Source organism: Podarcis gaigeae (assembly GCF_964106915.1).
Source record: "Podarcis gaigeae genome assembly, chromosome: 8".
Classification (NCBI taxonomy): Eukaryota; Metazoa; Chordata; class Lepidosauria; order Squamata; family Lacertidae; genus Podarcis; species Podarcis gaigeae.
In genome coordinates this window covers 28,927,166-28,949,461 of record NC_139684.1, presented here as the reverse complement: position 1 = coordinate 28,949,461, position 22,296 = coordinate 28,927,166, and the positions used below count along the sequence as shown (strand labels likewise).

Here is a 22,296-nt window from a genome sequence, read left to right as displayed (position 1 = left end):
ATCTTTTCTCTTTACCGTTGTTATTTGCTTGTTGTATATTAGAAAACAGGAACAATTACATAAAAACCACAACTATCTATCGTAATCTACCTTCAGAGGCTTAAACATGATGTTAACCCATATCTTCCTTCAAAAAAAGCATCCAAATGTGATCCAGGCAGGCATCTCTTGTAGGATGCTGCACCTCATGCAGCAGTGTTATTTTAGCTTTATTGCACTTTCCAAATGACATCGTTGGCATAAAAATGCCAGTCTGTATCCCCCCTCCCCCATTTAATCCAGATTTACCCTTTCCAGGGGAAATCAGATAGATAAATAAATAAAAACCTGTTCCCAATGACCCATTTGCAATATCTGAACAACCCCCATGTACAACATTAATCCTATCTGGAAGCACCCTCGGGATACTGCAACATCTTAAAGGCAATGTCTTTATTGTGGCCACCTTCCCAAACCGGTGCCCCCAGGATGCTCCAGACTACAGCTCCTGGCATGTGAAGAGCTTCCACTTCTGGGTGGGGATTGTAGTGTGAGCTTGCAAGGGGGGCGCACACTAATGTCTTCTTGTACTTCCCAAAGCATCCTGAGATGGGAAAGAAATTTGACGCATTTCAAGGAGAAACTACATAGCCCATGCTTTCCGAAACAATCCATGGACTGAAACACAACCTCCATCCTTTCAAATCTGCACATCTCTGAATTTCTCAGTTGCACTTCTCTGGCCAAGTCATGCGCACAAGAATGTGCATGTCTGAATCAAGTGTGCAGAGAAAATGAATGTCACTTCGTCTGTTTATGTTTGAAGAAACTCTGATCAGGGATGGGAAATCAATGCCCACCCCCACATGTTGTTGGGCTACAACTCTCACCAGTCCTAGCAGGTAGTGGGAGGGCCACAGGGTTCCCGCCCCTGGGCTTTTCTCAAAATGAATTCAAGGTGGCTTTACAATAATAAAATGTAGAATCATAAGGTGCATCTATACACAGGGGGTGGGAGGAACATTATAAATAAATCAGAAATTAGATCGTTATAACAAAATAAAAAAACCCTACAGAAAAACGCATATAAAAAGTTCCTACTCTCTGGTGCCATCTGGTGTTGCATATTTATAGCACATTCAAATCATTGTTTTTTTTACTAATGTAGCCGAGTCCATAGAGTTGGAAGGATCACAAGGGTCATCTAGTCCAACCGACTTTTTTGCCCAACGTAGGGCTTGAACCCACAAACCTGAGATTAAGAGCGCCATGCTTTAGCAACTGAGCTATCATGTCACACGCACACCAGTTTTATACATCATCTCTCTCTCTCTCTCTCTCTCTCTCTCTCTCTCTCTCTCTCTCTCTCCAACAGTTGAACAGCATAAACACATTCAGCCAAGAACCCTAGCAAATAGAAAAAGCAGTGATACCTGAAGATCTAATGAGAGCAGCATTAACGTAACACAAGAAAGAGAAAAATGCTCGGATAATAACCTCCTTTTGAACAGCTGCATTTTAACCAAGGGACGCAGGTGGCGCTGTGGGTTAAAGCCTCAGCGCCTAGGACTTGCCGATCGAAAGGTCGGCGGTTCGAATCCCTGCGGCGGGGTGCGCTCCCGCTGCTCGGTCCCAGCGCCTGCCAACCTAGCAGTTCGAAAGCACCTCCGGGTGCAAGTAGATAAATAGGGACCGCTTATCAGCGGGAAGGTAAACGGCGTTTCCGTGTGCGGCTCTGGCTCGCCAGAGCAGCGATGTCACGCTGGCCACGTGACCCGGAAGTGTCTCCGGACAGCGCTGGCCCCTGGCCTCTTAAGTGAGATGGGCACACAACCCCAGAGTCTGTCAAGACTGGCCCGTACGGGCAGGGGTACCTTTACCTTTTACCTATTTTAACCAAGCATGTCAAAGTATCAAGACTTGACATATCTCACCTGGAACAGCATTCCACAAGGGTGGCCACTTTAACAAGGCCGAAAGAGAAATCGCATCACCATAAAATTTGCATGCTCTATTCTATAGGTATAGATGCAAATTATCACCATTTTTTTTTTTTAAAAAAAGGAACGCTTTCTGTTTCGTCAAGACTGTGGCCTGGGGGCCCTGCGTCAGTGCCTGCTCAGTCCACGCTCCAGGTGGCAACTTCCTGCCCGTCTCCCTTGAACTAATTCACAGGCCAATCTCATTGTTCCTTCCATTTCCCAGAACTGGATAGGGATGCAACTGCATGCAAAAGTCAGCATTATTTTGGGATAGGGTTTGGTGGTGTGCAGTTCCCATATATATGGGCCACGTGCTAAGAGGTGGCCGTGAACAAACGGAAATGAAACACAGCCTGCCAGCTACATGGGAGCCACACCTAAGTTGCAAGGCATAAATATACAGTGATATTTCATAGTAGACAAGAATGGCCTGTATGATGGGTGTCGAGTTAATACGAACCAGCTTTACCAAACCCTCCAGTGTCCCTATTTTCCAGAGACATCCCTGATTTAGAGAAGCCGTCCTGGTTTCTGATTTGATTCCAGAATGTCCCGCTTCTCCTTAGGACATCCCTATTTTCATTGGAGAAATGTTGGAGGGTATGGTATGGAGTTATCCGAACCACCAAGCCATCTGAAGGCAATCCTGTATAGGGAAGGTGTGTTTTTTTTAAAAAAAAAAAGTTTAATGTTTTCTTATGTTTTTATATATGTTGGAAGCTGCCCAGAGAGACTGGGGCAGCCCAGTCAGACGTGTGGGGTATAAACAGTAAAATTATCATTTATGGAACGGGACGTTCCTATTTTCATCGGAAAAATGTTGGAGGATATGATTTACTCTTAAGGTTGGGATCATTTTGAAACAATGGCAGTAACGGAAACAGGCACCCAACTCTGCCGCAAGCGAAGAAAGGGTCCGTCCTCTAATTTCGAATGGATGTCCTTTTTCTGGCAATGCCTTACGGGAAAGCAAAGGGCAGCCATTCGAAACTAGAGGACGAAAGAGGACGCATCTAGTCTAATTTGCATGCATAGATGTAAATGGAGAAGTAATTGCTCTAATTTAAACAGAAATACAATACATTTCACTGTAAATGGGGGAGGATGGTGACCAGGGCGAGCTGGGAGCCTGCTCAGTCTGTGGTCCAAATTTGTTGAGGGACAATTTCAAGGGTCTCTCACCTGCCTCCAGAAACCAACCTTGAACCAAGCCACTCTTCCAAGAGAGGAGGCCTCCTTCAGCCGAGGCCTGCTTTGTTGGGCAAGATATCCCACTGGCTTCGGTGTGCCCAGGACCGCAGCCTTGGGCTGGGGATGGATTGTGCCCATAGTTCAACCCCAGGCTCATTAAATTTGATGAGGGCACCCAGGTTTACTCTGAGGGCCGAGTGGCCGAAACAAAACAAACTTTACATAAGCCCGTCTTTGCTTTGCTACCGAGCATTGAACTAAGCAGGCCCCGGTTCAGCGCCCAGGGGTCTAATTGAGAAGGGATAATTCCCTGTGCCTTACGTAACATGCCATGTCCTCTTGGCGGCAACAAGGACTGGCGATGAGCAAATGGAGGAGCCACCCTGAAATCCAAACAGGAGAATTCGGTCTTTTCAGGGTCAATGTGGATGGAGCATATGCTTTGCATGCAAAAGGTTTGATCCCCAGCAGCATGCCCAGCTAGACCTGGGAGAGACACCCTGCCTGAAACCAGGGGGGACAGGGCAGGGGCCGCTGCCAGTCAGAGCACACAATACTAATCTAGATAGACCAAGAGTGTGACTCAGTATAAGGCATCTTCCTATCTCCTGTCTTCCAAACTTTGAGGTGCTGAGGGGCATGGTGGAAAGTGTTGAATGGTGGCATATTATGTAACCCCACAGCTGAGGGGGGAGCACTGATGCAGTGGGGAGCCCACCAGGACTGGAATTGGCCTGTAGGATGGGTTGAAGGAAGTCCAGCAGAACAGAACATAGTTTTACTGGGTCAAAACAGTGGAGCAGATTCTCTCTGACTCCAACTCTTACGTTCCTCACACAAGTTCTTTGCAGGAGCAAAACATGGGAAAAGAGAGGGTGGTTTTTTTGCTTGTGTTTTTTTCGGTTTTGTTTTTTTGCTTGAGCTATAATTCCAGCATTCCTCCTGGATTTTACTTGGGTAGGAATTTCTAATCGCATTATGTTATGACCAAACTTTAAAGATTTTTAAAAATTGGTTTTAAGATTTATTTATTTTTAATACAAAAACGTTATTCTTTAAACTGCCACTGAGTTGTAAAGAAGTTATTTGGCTGCAGGGCAGAAATGCATTTTCTTTATTAAAACACACACACACACACACACACACACACACACCCCTACAACTGAGCCTTTAACGATTTTGCTGATGTGATTTTTATGTAGAAGTTTTCTGAAAACAAAAGCTTGGAAAGGGGGTATGAGAAATCCACGTATTCCCCTCCCCCACCTCTGCAATCCTACAAGGCATCAGCTCATGGATCAGGCTGATCAACTTGTTGCCCCTGCTGAGGATTATAATGCAATGTATTGGAACTGAAGAACCTGGAACTCCAGATATAGAGGACAGAGGCGTCTTTTCCATAGGGCTTAGTGGTTCGTTGCACCAGGGCACTGGCCTCTCAGGGGCGCCCCAGCGAGCGGGGGGAACTGTGCGGCTTTGCCATCGGCCTCCCCTTTCCCTGCGCCTGCCAGCTGGCCATCACCCACTCACTCCCAGCCCTACGAAAAATATCATCACCATTATTAGTAGTAGTAATAGTAGTGCCCTCCATCTATAGATATCAGGGCAGCTCACAGCCTGAAACTACGGTACTAAGCACATGCTAAAAACTAGGACAAAGGCAAACCAAACCAAGCCAGCAACCTTCCTTCTCCCTTATTTGTGAAACAAGCCTGTTAATTGCCTATCCAACTAAAAAAAAAAAAAGGCACTGAAGATAAAAAGCATTGCAGGGGGTTGGGCTAGATGACCCGCAAGTCCCTTCCAATTCCACGTTTTTCTGAAAAACACACACGCACCACCCAACTATGGTCCCTCTGCTGTCCTCTCTCCCCAGAAAGTGTGCCTTGTCTTGCTACCTGTGGTTTTTGGTCTCTCATCAGCCCCCTCCCCCCAATCTATTCATATTCCTTTCTCCCTAATCTCCAATATTACATTTTCCTCTGGTTGAGACTTAAAAGAGAAAGCCCTAATTCCCAACTGTGTTTCTTGCTGCAGTCCTACTGTCTTCTCAGAAGTAAGGTCCTATTAGATTCAGCAGGGCTTACTCTCAGGTAAGTGCAGTTAGGGCTGCAGCCTTTGTGACCCAAGTATTGGGTCCTTTTGGGGTTCAGGATGTCACTGCTTTACCCCACCCCCACCCCCACCCCCACATCAGCTTTGTACTGAAAACACAAATTGGCCGGGAACTTCATTGTCTGTGTCTTTATTAATTTATTTAAAGAACAACAAACTGGTGATTGCTTTAAGTTTTTGATATGTTGTGATTTGAATCATGAGGGTGAATTAGAAGAACTGCTGAGTCTTGAATGAGTCTTGCTTTGGAATTGAGGACTTAATTGGATTTTCTTCTGCCTTTTCATTTTATTCTCATTTGTTCTAAGCCAGGGCTTGTTAGAGACAATGTGTAAGCATGGTGTCAGCTCTCTAAAAAAAAGGTCAAAAACTTTGGGGTGTCCCCCCCCTTATAAAAGGTTGATAACTCTGGGAAACCGGGGGGGGGGGGTGTGTGTGCCAAAGGGATCGTAGCACCACAGCTCCAGATATGCTTAAGACAGCCCTGATAGAGGAACAAAACTACTCCAGGGTCAGTATCTTTCAGGTGGGAGGCTGCTGGAGAGCACAGGGGCCCACAGACCACATTACAGTGAGCCTCAGTGCCACAACCTACCTAGCCCAACCTACCTACCTGTGCTGAGGGAAGGAAGCTGAGAGTCAGGGAGCGAGGACCTCTTTCTCCAAGGTGAGGGGGCCAGGTGAACTGCAGTGCAACGTTAGAAAGAGGCAGAAGGTTAATATTTTTTTTTAAATGGTGAAAGGAGAATAGAAAGGAACGCGCTAAAACAGGGAAGCTGTTCTGGGAGGAAATTCAAGTAAAAGGAAGGATTAAAGAAACTGGCAATTGCGGGAGGAGTTAGAAATTTGCTGTGAACGGGAGAAGAAATTACAAGAGATGAGGAAAAGAAAAGAAGTTTGACAAGCCTGGAAGAGGAGGGGAAAGCAATCAAAGTAAAAGCCCCCTGTGTTCAGAGCCTCTAGATCAGCAAATCCCTCCTATAATGGGGAGAAGAGTCAACATTCTTTCAGAGCTAATGCATGTACAGTGGTACCTCGGGTTACATACGCTTCAGGTTACATACGCTTCAGGTTACAGATTCCACTAACCCAGAAATAGTACCTCGGGTTAAGAACTTTGCTTCAGGATGAGAACAGAAATCATGCTCCGGTGGCACAGCAGCAGCAGGAAGCCCCATTAGCTAAAGTGGTGCTTCAGGTTAAGAACAGTTTCAGGTTAAGAATGGACCTCCAGAACAAATTAAGTACTTAACCCGAGGTACCACTGTATTGGAACTGAGGAGAGATGAAGAAGGAGCCCCTTGTGAGAAGGAAAATGAGGTGGCAGAGAATTTATCAGTGGTACGGAAAAGGCACCCACTAGATCTGCTTGCTAAGCAGAGGATCTCTTAGCAGTGAAAAGATGCACAACTCCCCTGCCTTAAGTGACCTGTGGTCTGCGCTTTGCTTACAAAGGGAAGATGCACCTTCCTGAGCGAGGCGAGTCCCAGAATTCCTTGCAAGAATCCCAGCAAGCACTAGGTCACTGGCTCCCAAAATCAGTGGCACTACCCCCTGGGGGCACAGGGAGCAGCCGAGTGGCAAATCACCATCAGACTTCAAAAAGCTGGTATCGCTGGATCAAGTTCCTCAGTTTCGTTGAATTAATCAAACTAAAGAGTTTTAAATGGATTTGGAACAAATGTGCAATTATTCGTTACTGTTTTGAATTAACTGTGTCTTTATGTTCCTTATTGGGTCATGCAAACCATTCTTGTGAATAATGCTTTTTTAAAAATATGAGGTAGGTGGCCCAGGGAGTTTATGGAACAGGGAGGACAGCCCCCCCCCAAAGTTTGAGAACTATTGCACTAGGTGGTCTCCTAGCAGAGCATAATTTACCTTCTGCCTGACCTTGTTGTACCCATTTATTTCAACAAGGCCCAGGAACTATGGTTGTCTTTGGCAGCTGGGCATCCTATTCAGTGTTCCGTTCCATGCTTGTCTGTTCTGATTTTTTCCTCCCTTCAGACAAAACTTCCTCCCAGTCCTCTGCCTTTCTTCCCTTCCTGACATCCTGCTCCTTCTGTCTTGCCAGTGTGAGGTGATGCGGCTTGCATTTCATTAGGTGAAATCGAAGCCTCGCACAGCCAGACGGAGGAGAATCTCCTCGCCACACTCTGGGGTGTTATGCAAGGGAGCTCAATCGGCAAAAGCAAATCTGTGCAGAGGGAGAAGGAATCTGGGCTCAAACAAACAAACAAACAATACCAGCAGAGAGCCCCCCCCCCTTCAGATCTGGTGTCAGGTGTCTGCCAAGAAGAACCCCCTGGCAAGAAGAGTCCCCTGGACTCATTGAGGGAGAATGACTTGCCCAAAGGCCCTCCGAAAGCTGTAGCTGACCCCGAAGACTTCGCAGGTGAAATGAGGGGCAGCCCTCTTCACCCCAACTCTCAGGCCAACCATCACATCCAAGAGGTTTATTGATGGCTACTAGCCACAATGGTTCACAGAAGAAGGCAGAAGTGCTTCTGTGTACCCATTGCTGGAAACTCCAGAAGAAGAGAGGGCTTTGTGCTCAAATCCTGCTTGCTGGCTTCCCAGAAGAGGCATCTGGTTGGCCACTGTGAGAACAAGATGCTGGACTAGATGGGCCATTGACCTGATTGACCAGTGGGCTCTTATTATTGTTGTTCCTACGTTCTTAGCCACTCACTCAGCACTGCAAAAGGTTCTTTCTCTGCCTGATGAATGTAAAAACTCATTATGGTGTATTGTAGTAGAGGAAATTGCTTGCAAAAAGGTGTACATTGGTCAAAACTGTGTACAAGAAGATGTCTATCATGAACACAACCCCCAATTGTCCCTATTTTCCACAGACAGTCCCAGATTTACAGAATTCATCATGGTTTCTGATTTGATCCCAGAATGTCCCCCTTTTCCTTAGAATGTCTCTATTTTCATCGGAGAAATGTTAGAGGGTAGGGAGTTATACGACACACACACACCCCGAGCCAAGGAGATAAGTAACTATACACTACAGCCTTTAGAAGACATCTGAAAGCAGTCATGTATAGGGAAGTTTTTTAAATGTTTAATGTTTTATTATGTTTTTATATAGGCCGGAAGCCACCCAGAGTGGCTGGGGCAACCCATTCAGATGGGTCGGGTAAAAATAATAAAATTATTTATTATTAGTATTAGTATTATGAAATAGGCCACAGGGATCAGCAAACTTTTTCAGCAGGGGGCCGGTCCACTGTCCCTCAGACTTTGTGGGGGGGCCGGACCATATTGGGAGGGGGGAATGAACGAATTCCTATGCCACACAAATAACCCAGAGATGCATTTTAAATAAAAGCACACATTCTACTCCTGTAAAAACACCAGGCAGGTCCCACAAATACCCCAGAGATGCATTTTAAATACAGTGGTACCTCGGGTTACATATGCTTAAGGTTACATACGCTTCAGGTTACAGACTCCACTAACCCAGAAATAGTGCTTCAGGTTAAGAACTTTGCTTCAGGATGAGAACAGAAATCGTGCTTTAGCGGCGGCAGCAGGAGGCCCCATTAGCTAAAGTGGTGCTTCAGGTTAAGAACAGTTTCAGGTTAAGAACGGACCTCCAGAACGAATTAAGTACTTAACCCGAGGTACCACTGTATAAGGACACATTCTACTCATGTAAAAACACGCTGATTCCTGGACCATCCGTGGGCCAGATTTAGAAGGCGACAGGGCCAGATCCGGCCCCCGAGCCTTAGTTTGCCTACCCATAGAATAGGGTGTCCCTATTTTCATCAGAGAGATATTGGAGGGTGTGCAGTCCTGTTCCAAAACATGGTGGTGGCTTTTATGTAAGAGTAAGGAAGAAACCTTTCAGGCTAATAGCTGTGCAGACTCAACAGCAAAGCTGGTCTCTCCCCACAGGGTTCCCTGCATTTTTGAACCTTTTGCAGTATTTTCTTTTGCAATATTAATGTGTTGCTAAGGTAGCGAGTTCCTTTCACAGCAAAGCGCAGGGCTGAAACCTCTTGGAACTTGCGGGCTCTTGGCAAAGCTACCCCAACTGCGAATGCACATATTTAATTATAAAAAGCATATTGAAACTAGTGGCATCTCTCAGTTTCATTCCCCTTTTTAAATTTGCTGGGCATGATCCAGCCAAAGCAAAGCACCTGTAACTCCCATTGATGTCAGTGGAAAAGCTTTAAGCATTTCATTGAAATGAATGAGGCCCAAAAGATAATGGAGGTGATCCCAGAGTCTGGCCACTGAAAGCATGAGACAGCCAAGCTCAGCCAGTAGGAGCCTGGGTATGGTCTGGATAGCAGACTTGTCTCAAAAACGCTGTGTGTACCTCCTCAAGTTCCTTAAAGAAAAGGCAGGATAGAAATGAAATAAACCAGCAGTTCTTAACTTTATCTTGATCATGCCCACTCTTTTAAATTTGGCAGCTACCTGGTCTGATCCCAATACATTTTATGCAATGAAATCACAGCATTCATTAAGAAGCTTCTTCCTTCCTACTCTCATTTCCTGAATTCCCATGAGCATCATAACAAGGATTCTGTGAGAAGGAAAGCTGAATCCTGTATAATTTATGTGTGTTTCCACCCTAATTTTTCATGCCGTTCAGTGGCTCATTTCAGACATCATATCAAACAATGGTTTGTACTAGCCACAATTTAGAACCCAAACCATGGCTTGAGTTTCCAAATGGAGGCAAACCATGGTTTAGAACCCCTTGTCTGCTTTCAGTTTTCATCTACCCGGCATTCCCATCTTCAGGTGCAGATAAATGGTTGCAACTGTGGTTTGTCAATTTAAGCATCATGCCGACGAGTGGCTAGCGCAAACCACAAGGTCTAAACCGGGGTCAGCAAACTTTTTCAGCAGGGGGCCGGTCCACTGTCCCTCAGACCTTGTGGGGGGCTGGACTATTTTCGGGGGGGATGATGCAAGAGCACCACGAGCCCTGATGGCTGCTTACCTGTGTCTTGCGAGTGGCAGGGGCTGGCGGCGGCGGCAGCAGCGGAGGGACGATGAGTGGCACGCGAAAGGGCTCAGGAGAGGGGCTGCTTAAAATGGCGGCTGCTTGAGTGCTGCAGCTGGCACCAACAAAGCCCAGCCCCCTTCCTCCTCTAGGCAGGGCAGGGAGAAGCCAAGAGGAGGGAGGGAGGGAGGGAGGGAGGAGGTGCCACCGCCATGTGAGGGAGAGGGAAAGAACGTGCGCGTTCTGGCGATCCACACGGCGTTTCCCAGACCATCTGCAGGCTGGATCCAGAAGGCAATTGGGCCTGATCCAGCCCGTGGACCTTAGTTTGCTGACCCATGGTCTAAACCTTCTTCACACAATGATTTTCAATTCTGGTTTCGTGGCCAAAGCAAACTGTCACCTGTCAATGAAGACTGCACACTAAACCACAGCTAAACCTTCCTGAATCAAGGTTTGGTGTGAGGTCAAAAATTGACAGAAACAACAGCCACATTTGCTGGATTGATTTCCTCCCAGGACACTTAGTATAAGTGCCCTGCTCTGCCGGGTTAAGAGTGGGGAGGAACATCCTACTATGTCGAAACCGGGGATCATAGTTTGTTGCTCCCTTGCAAGCCACATTCCGTCAGCTGGCAACAAACCTTTACTCAAGGTTGGCCAGCGATTGTGGCCTGTGAGGAAGAAACAAACCACAGTCCCTGGGTTTGATTCAATGGGGAGCCAAGGCACAATGGTTGGTTTATCCCACTCGCGCCAAAGGAAGAGCAAAGCAGGCACCATCTGGCAGCAGGGGCTAGCTTGCAGCTGCTTTACAAGAAATCACAATTTGCCGGAAAGTCTGGCTTCCTGTTACCTGTGAATGCAGCCAGTGAGGGCTTCCGCACTGCTTCAAGGGAAACCTGGTGTTTTTAAGAAATGCAGTTCTGCAGCTAAAACCGTATTCAGCAAGTTTTCTGTGCTCCAGGAAACACACAGCCCTGCCTCCTTCCTCAGCCAGCAGTGAGCCTTATGCAATAATCTGGCCTTGTCTTGAACTTCTGGCGTATATGGATTTCACCCTGGGAAATTTGCAGGAGCAAACAATGTACAACTATTATATTGTAACCAGGAAATGGAACCGATAAGCCCTCAATTCCTGAAAACACCCATGGATGTTGCAGTATCTACGTGGTGACAATTTGTATTCCAGACGAGAGGAGGCCGGAAGGTAACACTTGCCAGGGCAGCCATGATGGGTAACAACAGTTTAGCAGCTCAGATTGCACACTGCATCCAGGAAAGTCTGGTCCAAAATCTCAAGGTTTAGAAATTGTGAGCATCTGTAACATAAAATCGTGATCTAAAGGGCTAGCCTTCACCTCTTAATTTCCTAGCACAAGCAAAGCGCCCTTTGCACCAGTTTTTGTCTGCTTGACTTGTTTTGTTGTTTACATCTTATATCTGGTGTGCATATACATACATGCAAGGAGACTGACGCTACCTTCAGATATAACATCAAACCATGCATGGGCAACTTTGCATAGAGGTCATGTGACACAAAGAGTCAGCTCCTACTCAGGAACAGCTATGGGCAGGATTCCTGCTTTGTGGGGGGGCTGGCCTAGATGACCCTTGGGGTCCCTTCCAACTCTACAGTTCTATGATTCTATGACTCTTTCAGATTTGCCGTTCCCTCCCTTCATTGCTTCTCCCTTGCATCACATGTAAGGGGTTGGAATGAGAAACATTCGCAGTTAGCATCCGAGCACAGCAACCAATGGTTTGCTAAGGCTGCTGCATGCCTTTAAACTAGGACCACAAGCTAGGACCAGAGGGGGGTGAGTATCAAACTGGTCCTTTTCATGCTAAGTTGTTAGTCTTCAAGGCAAAGGCCTCACTGGCTGCATTCAGACGTAACAACAAACCATGGTTGTGAGACAGGCAAGTGCAAACCATAGTTTGCCTGTTTGGATAAGGGGAGGAGGCAGGCAGGTGGACATGAGCCTCAGACTCATGTCCACCTGTGTTAAAACTAGGGTGTGGTCCGACTGCAGCAAATATATTATATTTTCCCATCTTTCCTAACCTCCATGGCAATTTATTTATTTATCTGTTGCATTTAAATCCTTCCGTTTCCTCCAAGGTGTTCATGATGGTGTATATTGTCCTCCTCCTCATTTAATCTCCACAACAAACCTGCAAGATAGATTAGGTTAGGCTGAGAGGCAGTGACTGGCCCCTGAGGTCACACCAAGGTCTTCACAACTGTGGAGAGATTTGAACCCTGGTCTCCTGGGTTCAACACTCTAACCACCACACCACATTTGCATTCAGCGTTAGAACGGGGTTCCAAGTGTATGCACTCCCTTTCATTTCAGCATCTATAAAGGAGAATATTGCCCTGTGTTGCCTCTTACTCCTTTCCTGAATCCCTGAAAATGGGCAAGTGAGATTGAAGCACAGAACGTGGTCCTGAACGTGTATACTGACTTTGAGCCCGATGTCTCAGAGCTCAAGGCAGGGAGCACGCTGGGTTGTATTTGTGTTTTCTGAAAAGGAGTTGCAGGGATCAAGCTGGTGTTTGAACTTGAAAGGCAATGCAGTATAGTGGTTAGAGCATTGGGCAAGGACCAGGTGAAGACTAGGGTTCAAATCTCCCCACAGGTGCCCTTTGGCTAGTCATTCTTTCTCAGCCTAACCTACTGCGCAGGGTTACTGGCATGTACTATGGAGAGGGGCCACTTTGAGCTCCTTGGTGGATTATAAAAGCAATTATTAAGTAAAAGTAATGGCATGTAAATAAATAAATAAATTGTGGTCTTATCCTCTCAACAAGAGCAGCAAATTTCTTTCCAGTTTCTCAGAGCTATCATGCTATGAATAATTTACAAGCCTAATCTACCTCGCGGGGTTGTTTTGGGGATTAAAGGAGGAAGGGGATAACCATACATTCCTTGGGGGAAAATGTGGTGCATACAGTGGTACCTCGGGTTACATACACTTCAGGTTACATACGCTTCAGGTTACAGACTCTGCTAACCCAGAAATAGTGCTTCAGGTTAAGAACTTTGAGAACAGAAATCGTGCTCCAGTGGCACAGCGACAGCGGGAGGCCCCATTAGCTAAAGTGGTGCTTCAGGTTAAGAACAGTTTCAGGTTAAGTGCGGACCTCTGGAACGAATTAAGTACTTAACCTGAGGTACCACTGTATATGCAATGAATAAATAAAAGTAATAAATGAGCAGAATGCAAAGCAACCAAGTTATCCCGAAGGCCTCACTTATAAAAGGTCAGAACTGACCAGTGAAAAGGTTGGCTCGTTGATTAGTTGTCCATTCAATATTGATGCGTATTTTCATTATTGGATTCTATAGACGAAACATTAGGACGTACTGTAATCTTTTCATCACGTGTTTAATATTCTTGTACTATTTAAGCACAACACACAAACATGGCTATGGACGTTTGTTGGAATGGCTGTCACTCAGTGACAGAGCACCTGCTATTCACCTAAATTCAATTCCCAATAGCAGTATCACCAGGCGGGGCTGGGAGACAGTTCCCTGCTGAGACCCTGGAGAGCCATTGCTGCCAGTCAGTGTAATAATAATAATAATAATAATAATAATAATAATTTATACCCCACCCATCTGGCTGAGTTTCCCCAGCCACTCTGGGCGGCTCCCAATTGAGTGTTAAAAACAATACAGCTAGATGGACCAGTGGTCTAATTTGGTGTAAGGCATCTTCCTACGTTTCATGCTCTACCCCCAAGAAAGAAAAATATAGAGACGCTTTCACCACACAAGAAAAGGGACTTCAAAACAGCCTCGTCTCCATTAGAAGTCATGGATGGATGTGGAAGACATGTTAAGTGGTTGCTGTACACAAAGCAAAACTACTTTGAATATGAAATCAAGTATGGAATCAAAAGCAGGGAAAAGCAAGCTATGGCTGCCGTTGCCAATCTAGTGCTGTCCAGATGTTTTGGACTACAACTCCCATCAGCCCCAGCCATCAATAAAATTGCAAAGTGGAACCCGATCCGTACAGAGCAGGGGGGGGGGGGAGAGGATTGCAGGGGCCTGTACGACAAAGAATTCTGAAAAGCGGGGGAAGCCAGACACTTGGAGAGAGCCCCATGTATATACCACAGGGTTTGGCTCATGCTTGGTTGGAAGTAGGGACTGCTCTCACAATCCCTATGAACATCCACTGAAAAAGCGGAAAGAACTCATGCTCTGTCAGGTACAGGCAAATTGTGGTGTGCCAGCAGACCAGCATCACTAACTAGGCTTGGCGGGAGTGTGTGTGTCTTTAAACCATGGTTTGTGATGATGGTTTAGCTTAATGTCATAAAAACAGAAGAAGAGCCCACTGGGTTGTGCTAATGGCCAGCATCCTGTTCTCGCAGTGGGAAACCAGCAAGTGAGATTTGAGCACAAGAGGCTTCTCCCCTCCTGTGATTTCCAGCAACCGAATCTCCCCAACACTCAGCTTCATTAGATGTGCAAATTGGCAAACCAAAATTATGGTGCTTGTTTCCCCTCCAAGAGGCTTGCCTGTGTCAGAGGAACGAAATTGCTGAGCGGATGGGGAATCAAAGGAGACAAGAAACTCTCAACCATGTATGTTTGGAACCTCAAGTCATGGCTTGCTTGGGTTCTAAACTACGGTTAGAGCAAACTATGGTTTAGTGTGATATATGAACCGAGTCGATCTGAGCTAGATTTTCACTGCATTGCACAAGTGATGGCAAGTTCACACAGCTGTAAGCTGTCCTACAAAAATGCTCTTGGAAGTCATCTAGATCGTTACACTGTTTGTTGTCGATGTTTTCTTTTATGAACAAACTTTTTAAAAAATGCAAAAATCCATATCTCATTGGTTCCCTTTTTTGAAAAAAATAGGAAACAGACTTAAAATGAAGGGGTGGGTATGTCAGTATTATTACTGTATTCCCATTTTGCTGTGTTTCTGGAGAGGGAGGTGAAACTGAGAGATTCTGGCATGCACTGAGTCACCTCCTAAGTCCATATTTGAGGCACAATTTAGCTCAGAGCCTTGCTGGGCTACAAAGCTTACGATTGTAACCACTATGCTCTGTCAAGCTCTCAAGAAAAACACCTCTGTCAGAAAAGATGCCTGGCTTCCCTGCGACAGAAAGATAACAAATTGTGCTCTTATTTATTCCTTCAGTTGCCTCCATTAAATAGTAAGCCAGGAAGCAGGGTTCATCGGATTGCCCTCCCTCTTTTCTGACGTGCCTGATAATAATATTGTTATTCAAATCAAAGCATTGTAGTGTTGGAAGGGACCCCGAGGGTCATCTAGTCCAACCCGCTGCAATCCAGGAATGAAAAACAAAAGCATCCGTGGCAGGCAGCCATCTTTATTAATCATAATACTAATATCACACACATCTCCACACATCACCTTGGGTTGCGCTCGGTTTCCCCCATGCAAAATATCTCCATACCCTGACACAGCGGTGTTAACTATATTTTGAATGAGCAACAAAAAAGGGGGTCATAATTAATATTCCCAGGACTGAATGCCATTGTGTCCCACACAGAGGAAGAGGAAAGTGACATGGGCAGGTCAACCTGTTCCTCGCCATCAGAAACCACTTCATTCTTCCCCTGAATATGTTGGTGGCTACTCCTTTCTCCCTCCCTCCCCTTGGTTTTGTACCCAGGATGAGGGTCTTTGATGTTGGACGAAGATCAGCTGTGGCAGGAAGGCACATGGATGGACAAGAAAAATGGTTTTCTGTGTCCTCCGGGGACTCAATTAGGAAAATGGTGATGTATGTTGGTTTGTTTTCCCCCTTTCCCCTTGCCAGGAAACTCTTAATTAGAGCTCCTTGTTCTTTTCCTTTCTGTGTGGCTGGTTTTGGGACCTCAGAGGTGAGCTGCTAGTCAGGAAGGTTTTTGCGAGGGTTTCTTTCAAGGCAGCAGCGCTAGCTCCTTGGTGGGGCACATACTTCATCAGTGAAAAGTCCCGGGTTCAATCCCTGGCTTCTGCCATTACCTCCTCCCCTGCCCTTAAAGGGGGTGGTGGTGGTGTCAGGTAGCAAGAGATAGGAAAGACTCTCCCCCTGCATTTCAGTTCAAACTTCTCAGCACAGACACATTCTGGTCTGCAGTTTTGACTGACGTACCCATTTTTGCAAGCAACACCCCCTCTTAGACTGCATCTTTCTAATTTATTTTCACAGCCTGACTGTGTTTTGGTTCTCATGTTGCTTTCCTAGATATGCTGTTCAAAGCAAACTGAATCAAAATCTCTGCCCCATCCCTACCTCTGCTAGAAACCCCAGGAAGCTCCTGTCACTCAAAGAGATGGCAGTGATGGTGATGATTCCTATTCCTGATAGGCCCCAGTCCTGTTGTTAATTTCCCTCCCTCGGATGATGCAGAAGCCCTGCTTTCCCTAAGCTGCTGCTTAAAAGCTTTTGGTCCTAATGGGAGCAAAAAAGGGCGTTTTAAGAAAAAGGACGTTTTAAGGACGAGAGGATATACTAAAGACTCGGAGTCTCGGCAGACCCTGAACCACATCCAGCCATAGCTCAGCCTATGCAGTCCGCAACAGTGGGCAATTTATGTGAAGCAATCATATGACCCAGACCACGCTTTCCTGGGTTTGCATGTTACAGGTAGGGTTCCCAAATGACCAAGGTCTGGACTATTCCTGGGTCTCTTCTGCTTTTAAGAGTATGGTATATCATCACCAGTGGATAATCTGAGAAATGAGACACTGGAACTTCTCACAGCACAGAGGGAGACACCAGCTTACTCCAGATGTTTTGTGGCATGTGAATGAACATTGTGTTCACACAACTCTCCCTTACACTCTCGTACATCTTTCCTTCCCAGTGTGTGGTGAACCATACCGTGCCACATATGATCCGGAAAAACTATGGTCTGCAGAAAACATGAGTTTCCCCACAAACCATGCAATGTCTGCTTTCGATGTATCAGAAAACAGAGCTTTTGCTGCCGACACAAGCCCTATGAGGGTTCAATTCAGAACACACCCACAGAACTTAAGCATCCTCAAAGAGCGGGAAGGTATTGCCACAACAGAGAGCAAAACGGGCCAACTTGCATAAAATTTCCATATACTCTGGAGCAGGGCCTTTTCAGTGGCAGCACCCCAGTTGTGCAGCTCCCTTGCCTTGGAGGCACAAGGGGCCACAGCACTGATAGGCTTCCAGCACACAGCAAAGACTCCTTTGGTCTCCTGAACTTTTAGAGGACACGTTTGGTTTAAATTCCACTCCACCCCCAGGCTCTGACCAAGCAGGAACGGTAGGCCCACCTGTCAGAGATCTTAATCTAGTATCACCCATCACTTTGCAAACTCCTTTCCAAACCAACAGTTAAGCTATACCCACCCTGGCAGCTTAAAACACAGCAAAGTCCTTTTCCCTCCCCCTGCCCTGCACTTCAAGTCTCCTTTGCGCACCAGAGAATCTTCCTTCGATGCACATTACCTGACTCCTTTCCCCATGCCTGCAACAACCCCCACAAATTCCTATTTAAGGAAGCCATCATCTGCACATGCCCAACAACTGTCCAAACTGGGGAAACAAATCCATCAGGAGTATTCCTCAAGAAACTACAGATTGTCTATGGATTGTGGCTAGCACCCATGGGTCTTCAGCTTCATGCAGCAGTGGTGAGAGTGTACTGGAGCCAGGGCAATGGTCCTGCATGCAAGTCTATATTGTTGGGGCATATATTCAGGGACGCCTGAGAGAGACTCCTTGCCCGAAACTCTGGAGAGCTGCTGCCAGCCAGTGTAGACAATACAGCACTAGATGGACCAACAATCTTGACTCAGTGTAAGGCAGCTTCCTATCCCCCCCCCCCCACTTCCTCCGAAAGAGCCCTATGAAGCAGGTTGGGCTGATAGAGTGTGACTGGCCCTCAATGTCACCCAGTGAGCTTTGTGACCTAGCAGGGCTCTGAGCATGGGTCTCCCCGGTCCTAATGCATGACTCTTCTCCATTACACCACACTGTCCTTGTTGCAAGCTCAGGAGGCTTGAGGCCATTGCAAGGAGTCTGGGATCAGAGGGTGGGGGGCTTGCTCCCTTCTCCACGCTCTGGGCCCAAACCCATAATGGACCAGCTTCATCTTGGATGCAGCTGCTCCTGGGTTGAAAACAAACCCACACAGACTGATCCCCGTCTAGTCTTTGGCCACAGGTGGGAAGGACCAAGCTCAGTGGTTGAATTATGGAATCATAGCATTGTAGAGATGGAAGGGACTCTGAGGATCATCTAGTCCAATGGCCTGAAATTCAGGAATCACAACTTATGCATCCCTGACTGATGGCCACCAGAACTCTATTCAAAAACCTACAACGAAGGAGACCGTTCCACTGTTAAACAGCTTTTACTATCAGAAAGTTCTCCTTAAGGTTTTGTTGCAATCTCCTTTCTCATAGTTTGAATCCATTCATGGTCCTCCACTCTGGAGCAGCAGAAAACAAGCTTGCTGCATCTTCCATGTGACAGCCCTTTGGATATTTGAAGACGGCTATCATGCCAACCTCTCTCTGCCTCTTATTTTCCAGGCTAAATCTATCCCACATCTTCAACTGTCCCTCATAAGGCTTGGTTTCCAGACCCTTTTATCCTTTGCTCAGCAGGAAGAAGGTCCCTGGCCAGTGATGGGAAAGAGAAAAGCCCATGACTGAGACCCCGGAAAGTCACTGCCAGTCAGAGTGGACAATACTGTGCTGGAATCTTGTTAAAACAGAAGGGGGTCAAACCATCGCAAGAGGCAGGCACCCCCAAACTCGGCCCTCCAGATGTTTTGGGACTACAGTTTCCATCATCCCTGACCACTGGTCCTGGTAGCTAGGGATGATGGCAGTTGTAGTCCCAAAACATCTGGAGGGCCGAGTTTGGGGAGGCCTGGCAAGAGGTGTTGAAATTTTGGGAGGCTAGATAGTTGCAATGGAATGGTCTCGGGGGTAGGGGGCACATTTTTATTTTTTTATTATTATTACTTTGTTAAAATAAAAATAAAAATAATATTCATGGGGGGGGGGGGAATCTGTACTGGAATTTGAGACAAAGCTGCTTCCGATGCCTGATGTTTGGCTTTGGACCTGAGCTTGCAGCTGGCTGAGAAGACTCACCAGAGAGCCTGGCATGGTGTCTCCAGAGCCCTTTGGACTGGGTCTCTCTTGGATCCCAGCACCTAGTGGATGAAGAATTGAGGGGGGCCAGGGAGGAAAGAGGGGGGATGGACCTCTCTCTTCCTCATCCCATTCCTCAAAAGCCCCCACTTGCAAAGGAGCCAGCTCCTAGGAGACGAGGTCCCTTCTGCTTCCCACAATATAATATTTGAGGGGGCCAGGGGTCCCCCAAAGTTGATAGCATTGTCATTCAAATGGGGTTTGTGTGTGCTGCATCTTGTGATCGATTATGTGGGGCAGGTCATTCGGACACTTACCTGCCCCCCCTATTTTATCCAAGTTAGCACCCCCACCCACTTCTTCAGTAGTACTGAATTATATTAAAATTGTGAGATTTGAATAGATTTAAAATTATACGCTGTGGTGTTTTGTTTTTAAATCTGTTTTGATGCATATATTAGAAGAGACGCCAGTTTGGGATCCTGGTGTATTTCTTGAAGTCCTGTCCTATCTTTTGGATGTAGTAGAGGGAGGCATCTCAACAAAAGCAGTTGGATTTTCCTTCCTCTGGGACACCAAAGTTCCCACAACGGCCAGCATCCCTCAGGACCAAACCACAGGTTAAAGAAAATGCAAAAATTCAGGATTCTTTTTATATTTAAAAAAGCAAATAGCTGGTGTGTGGTAATTAATAGGATCAGGGCATACATAGAAGGAGGATTTAACCCTTTTCTTCCCTGCTGTGGTCCTGGGCTTTGGGGGGGGGGGCGAGATATACTGAATGTGGCGTTTGCTTTTGGGATGGGATGGGGATTTCTTCTTAATGCAGGTGGACCAGTAATGCACATTAGTAGGGCACACTTGCTCACAGGTGATAAAAGTCCACAGGACAATGCACTTTGTCACTTGGACACTTTCAAAACCGGATCTCCAAAGAGGCAGTGTAGCATAGTAGTTAGAGTGTCAGACTTACTAAAGCCAAGGAGACATGGGTTCAAATCACAAGGAAGCTCACTCTTCCAAACTCAGCCTGAAGTCTTCTCCCTCCCTTTCAAACCATCCAGAAAGGGCTGTTGTGAGGACAGCATGGGGGGCGGCAGAGAAACAGCAACGAGGACCCCCCCCGCGAGCTTTTGGGAAGGCAAGCCGGACAAAAACCACAATCCATACGGACGGCAAAGCGACGATTCACACATGCCCACCAACAACCTGGTAGGCTACAGGTGCCAGCGGCGTTTGCCGCGAAGCAGGTGCCCGGGATCTGCGGAAGCGTGGCACTGCCACCGACGTTACTCCAGGAAGCTCGGATCCGGTCCCCATTCCCACCCCACAACGCAGGAGAAAGCCAAGGGCAGGAGAGCACCCGATCCCTGCTTTGCAGGGCGCGATCCTCCGACTCCCCCCCCCCCCGACAAACCCCCACTTTTTGAGCCAAGATAGATCTCAAGGTGGGGGGGCAGAGTCTCGAGGAGCCCCCGTCCCTCCCGCACAGACTTTCCTCGGAGTTTCTGCCCGACGCCCCCTTCCCCGGGAGGCGACCCCCTCTCTCTCCCCCCACCCCAACTCTGACCTATGATGATGGCACAGGCGCTGACCAGCCCGATCTCCTTCTTGAGCGCGACCTTCTCGGCGGCGCCGGCGGGGCTGCTCGGGGGGGCGGCGCCCTCCGCCCGGCTGCCGCTCCCTCCGCCGCCGCCCTGCTGGGGGGTCTTCCCGGGGGGCTGCGGCTGCTCCTGCCGGGCGGGAGGGGCCGGCTGCTGCTGCTGCGCCGCGATGCTCTTGCGGAGGCTCCGCTGCTGGTTCTCCCCGGCCATCGCCTCGCCTCCCCCGCCACCGCCGCCGCCGGAGCCCTCCGCTCTGCTCTGCCGCCCAGCTGCGGGGGAGGGGGCAACGGGGAGCGGGAGGGAGGGAGGCGCATGCGCCGTGCGAGGAGAGGAGCCCGGGGCGCCCGAGGTGGCTCGGCCCGGGGATGGCGGGGGGGCGGGGGAGGTCGTGTTGTTTGTAACCCACCCACCCCCCTCCGATTTCCAAGTCTGCGCGTCCAGTGAGAAAGAGAGAGAAAAGGATAGACGCGTGTAGACACATTCACACGCACACGCGGACCATGCAGGCGCGTCTGGGTGCAGAGACGCTTTTGGGGGGGGGGGCTGTACGAGCAGCAGGGGCAGGCGAAGGAGGTGGGGCGGGGGGCGCTCGGCTCCGCTTGGATCCCCTCCCTCCACCGGCCTCGGCATCCCTCGCCAGCCCGGGATCAGCCAGGCAAAGGGCTCCTAGGGAAGCGCCCAGGGAAGCCCCGCCAGGCGCTGCTGGACTCTGGCTCCCCTCAGCTCCAACCATTGGTCCTGCTGGCCTTGGGCTGTAGGAAGTTGGACTGGACTCGTGCCTATTGGGCTTTTCCCTTGGCGGGGGTCACTTTCTATGTATGGCGAGGGGGGGGAGGGACTCTGTTTGCCATGGGGGTATGCTTGGTTTCTCCTTTGCTGCCCCACCTGCAGCCCCAGGAACCTCCAGAAGGGAGTTGCTTCCACGGGCATTAGGGGCATGTAGATTTTAATGAGCTAAATCGAGTGGAAGATTATGAGTCGGGAGAACGGTGTAGGAACTTGACAATTTATCTTTCGGTTGCTATTTTGTTAATATTGTTGCATAGATTATAAATGCTGCGTTGATTGGTTAAACATATAATCATATGCACTATTGCTTTAAACGGGATGTTTGGCTTATTTTTTTCAGTTGTTGCTTTGTTAACAGTGCTTTATAGATTGCAATTGTTTGGCTGATGACTGTGGCAATCCATTCAGACTGGTGGGGTACAAATAAATTAATAATAATAATAATTCTATAGGATGCCTGGTGTATTTGTGATGTTCTATTATGTTCTAATGTTTCTGTTCTCGTTTGTAAGCCGCATTG

The 22,296-nt window shown here is 47.6% G+C and overlaps 1 protein-coding gene across 1 annotated transcript in view; it reads right to left on the bottom strand.

Moving 5' to 3' along the window:
- Positions 1 to 21,231, bottom strand: part of SLC7A10 (solute carrier family 7 member 10) — a 44,407-nt gene extending 23,176 nt beyond the window's left edge. The window contains 1 exon segment of the mRNA XM_083753066.1: positions 20,954 to 21,231. Within this exon segment, the coding sequence (XP_083609192.1) occupies positions 20,954 to 21,197 (244 nt within the window). The 5' untranslated portion in view covers positions 21,198 to 21,231.
- Between the last annotated feature and the right edge of the window lie 1,065 nt (positions 21,232 to 22,296).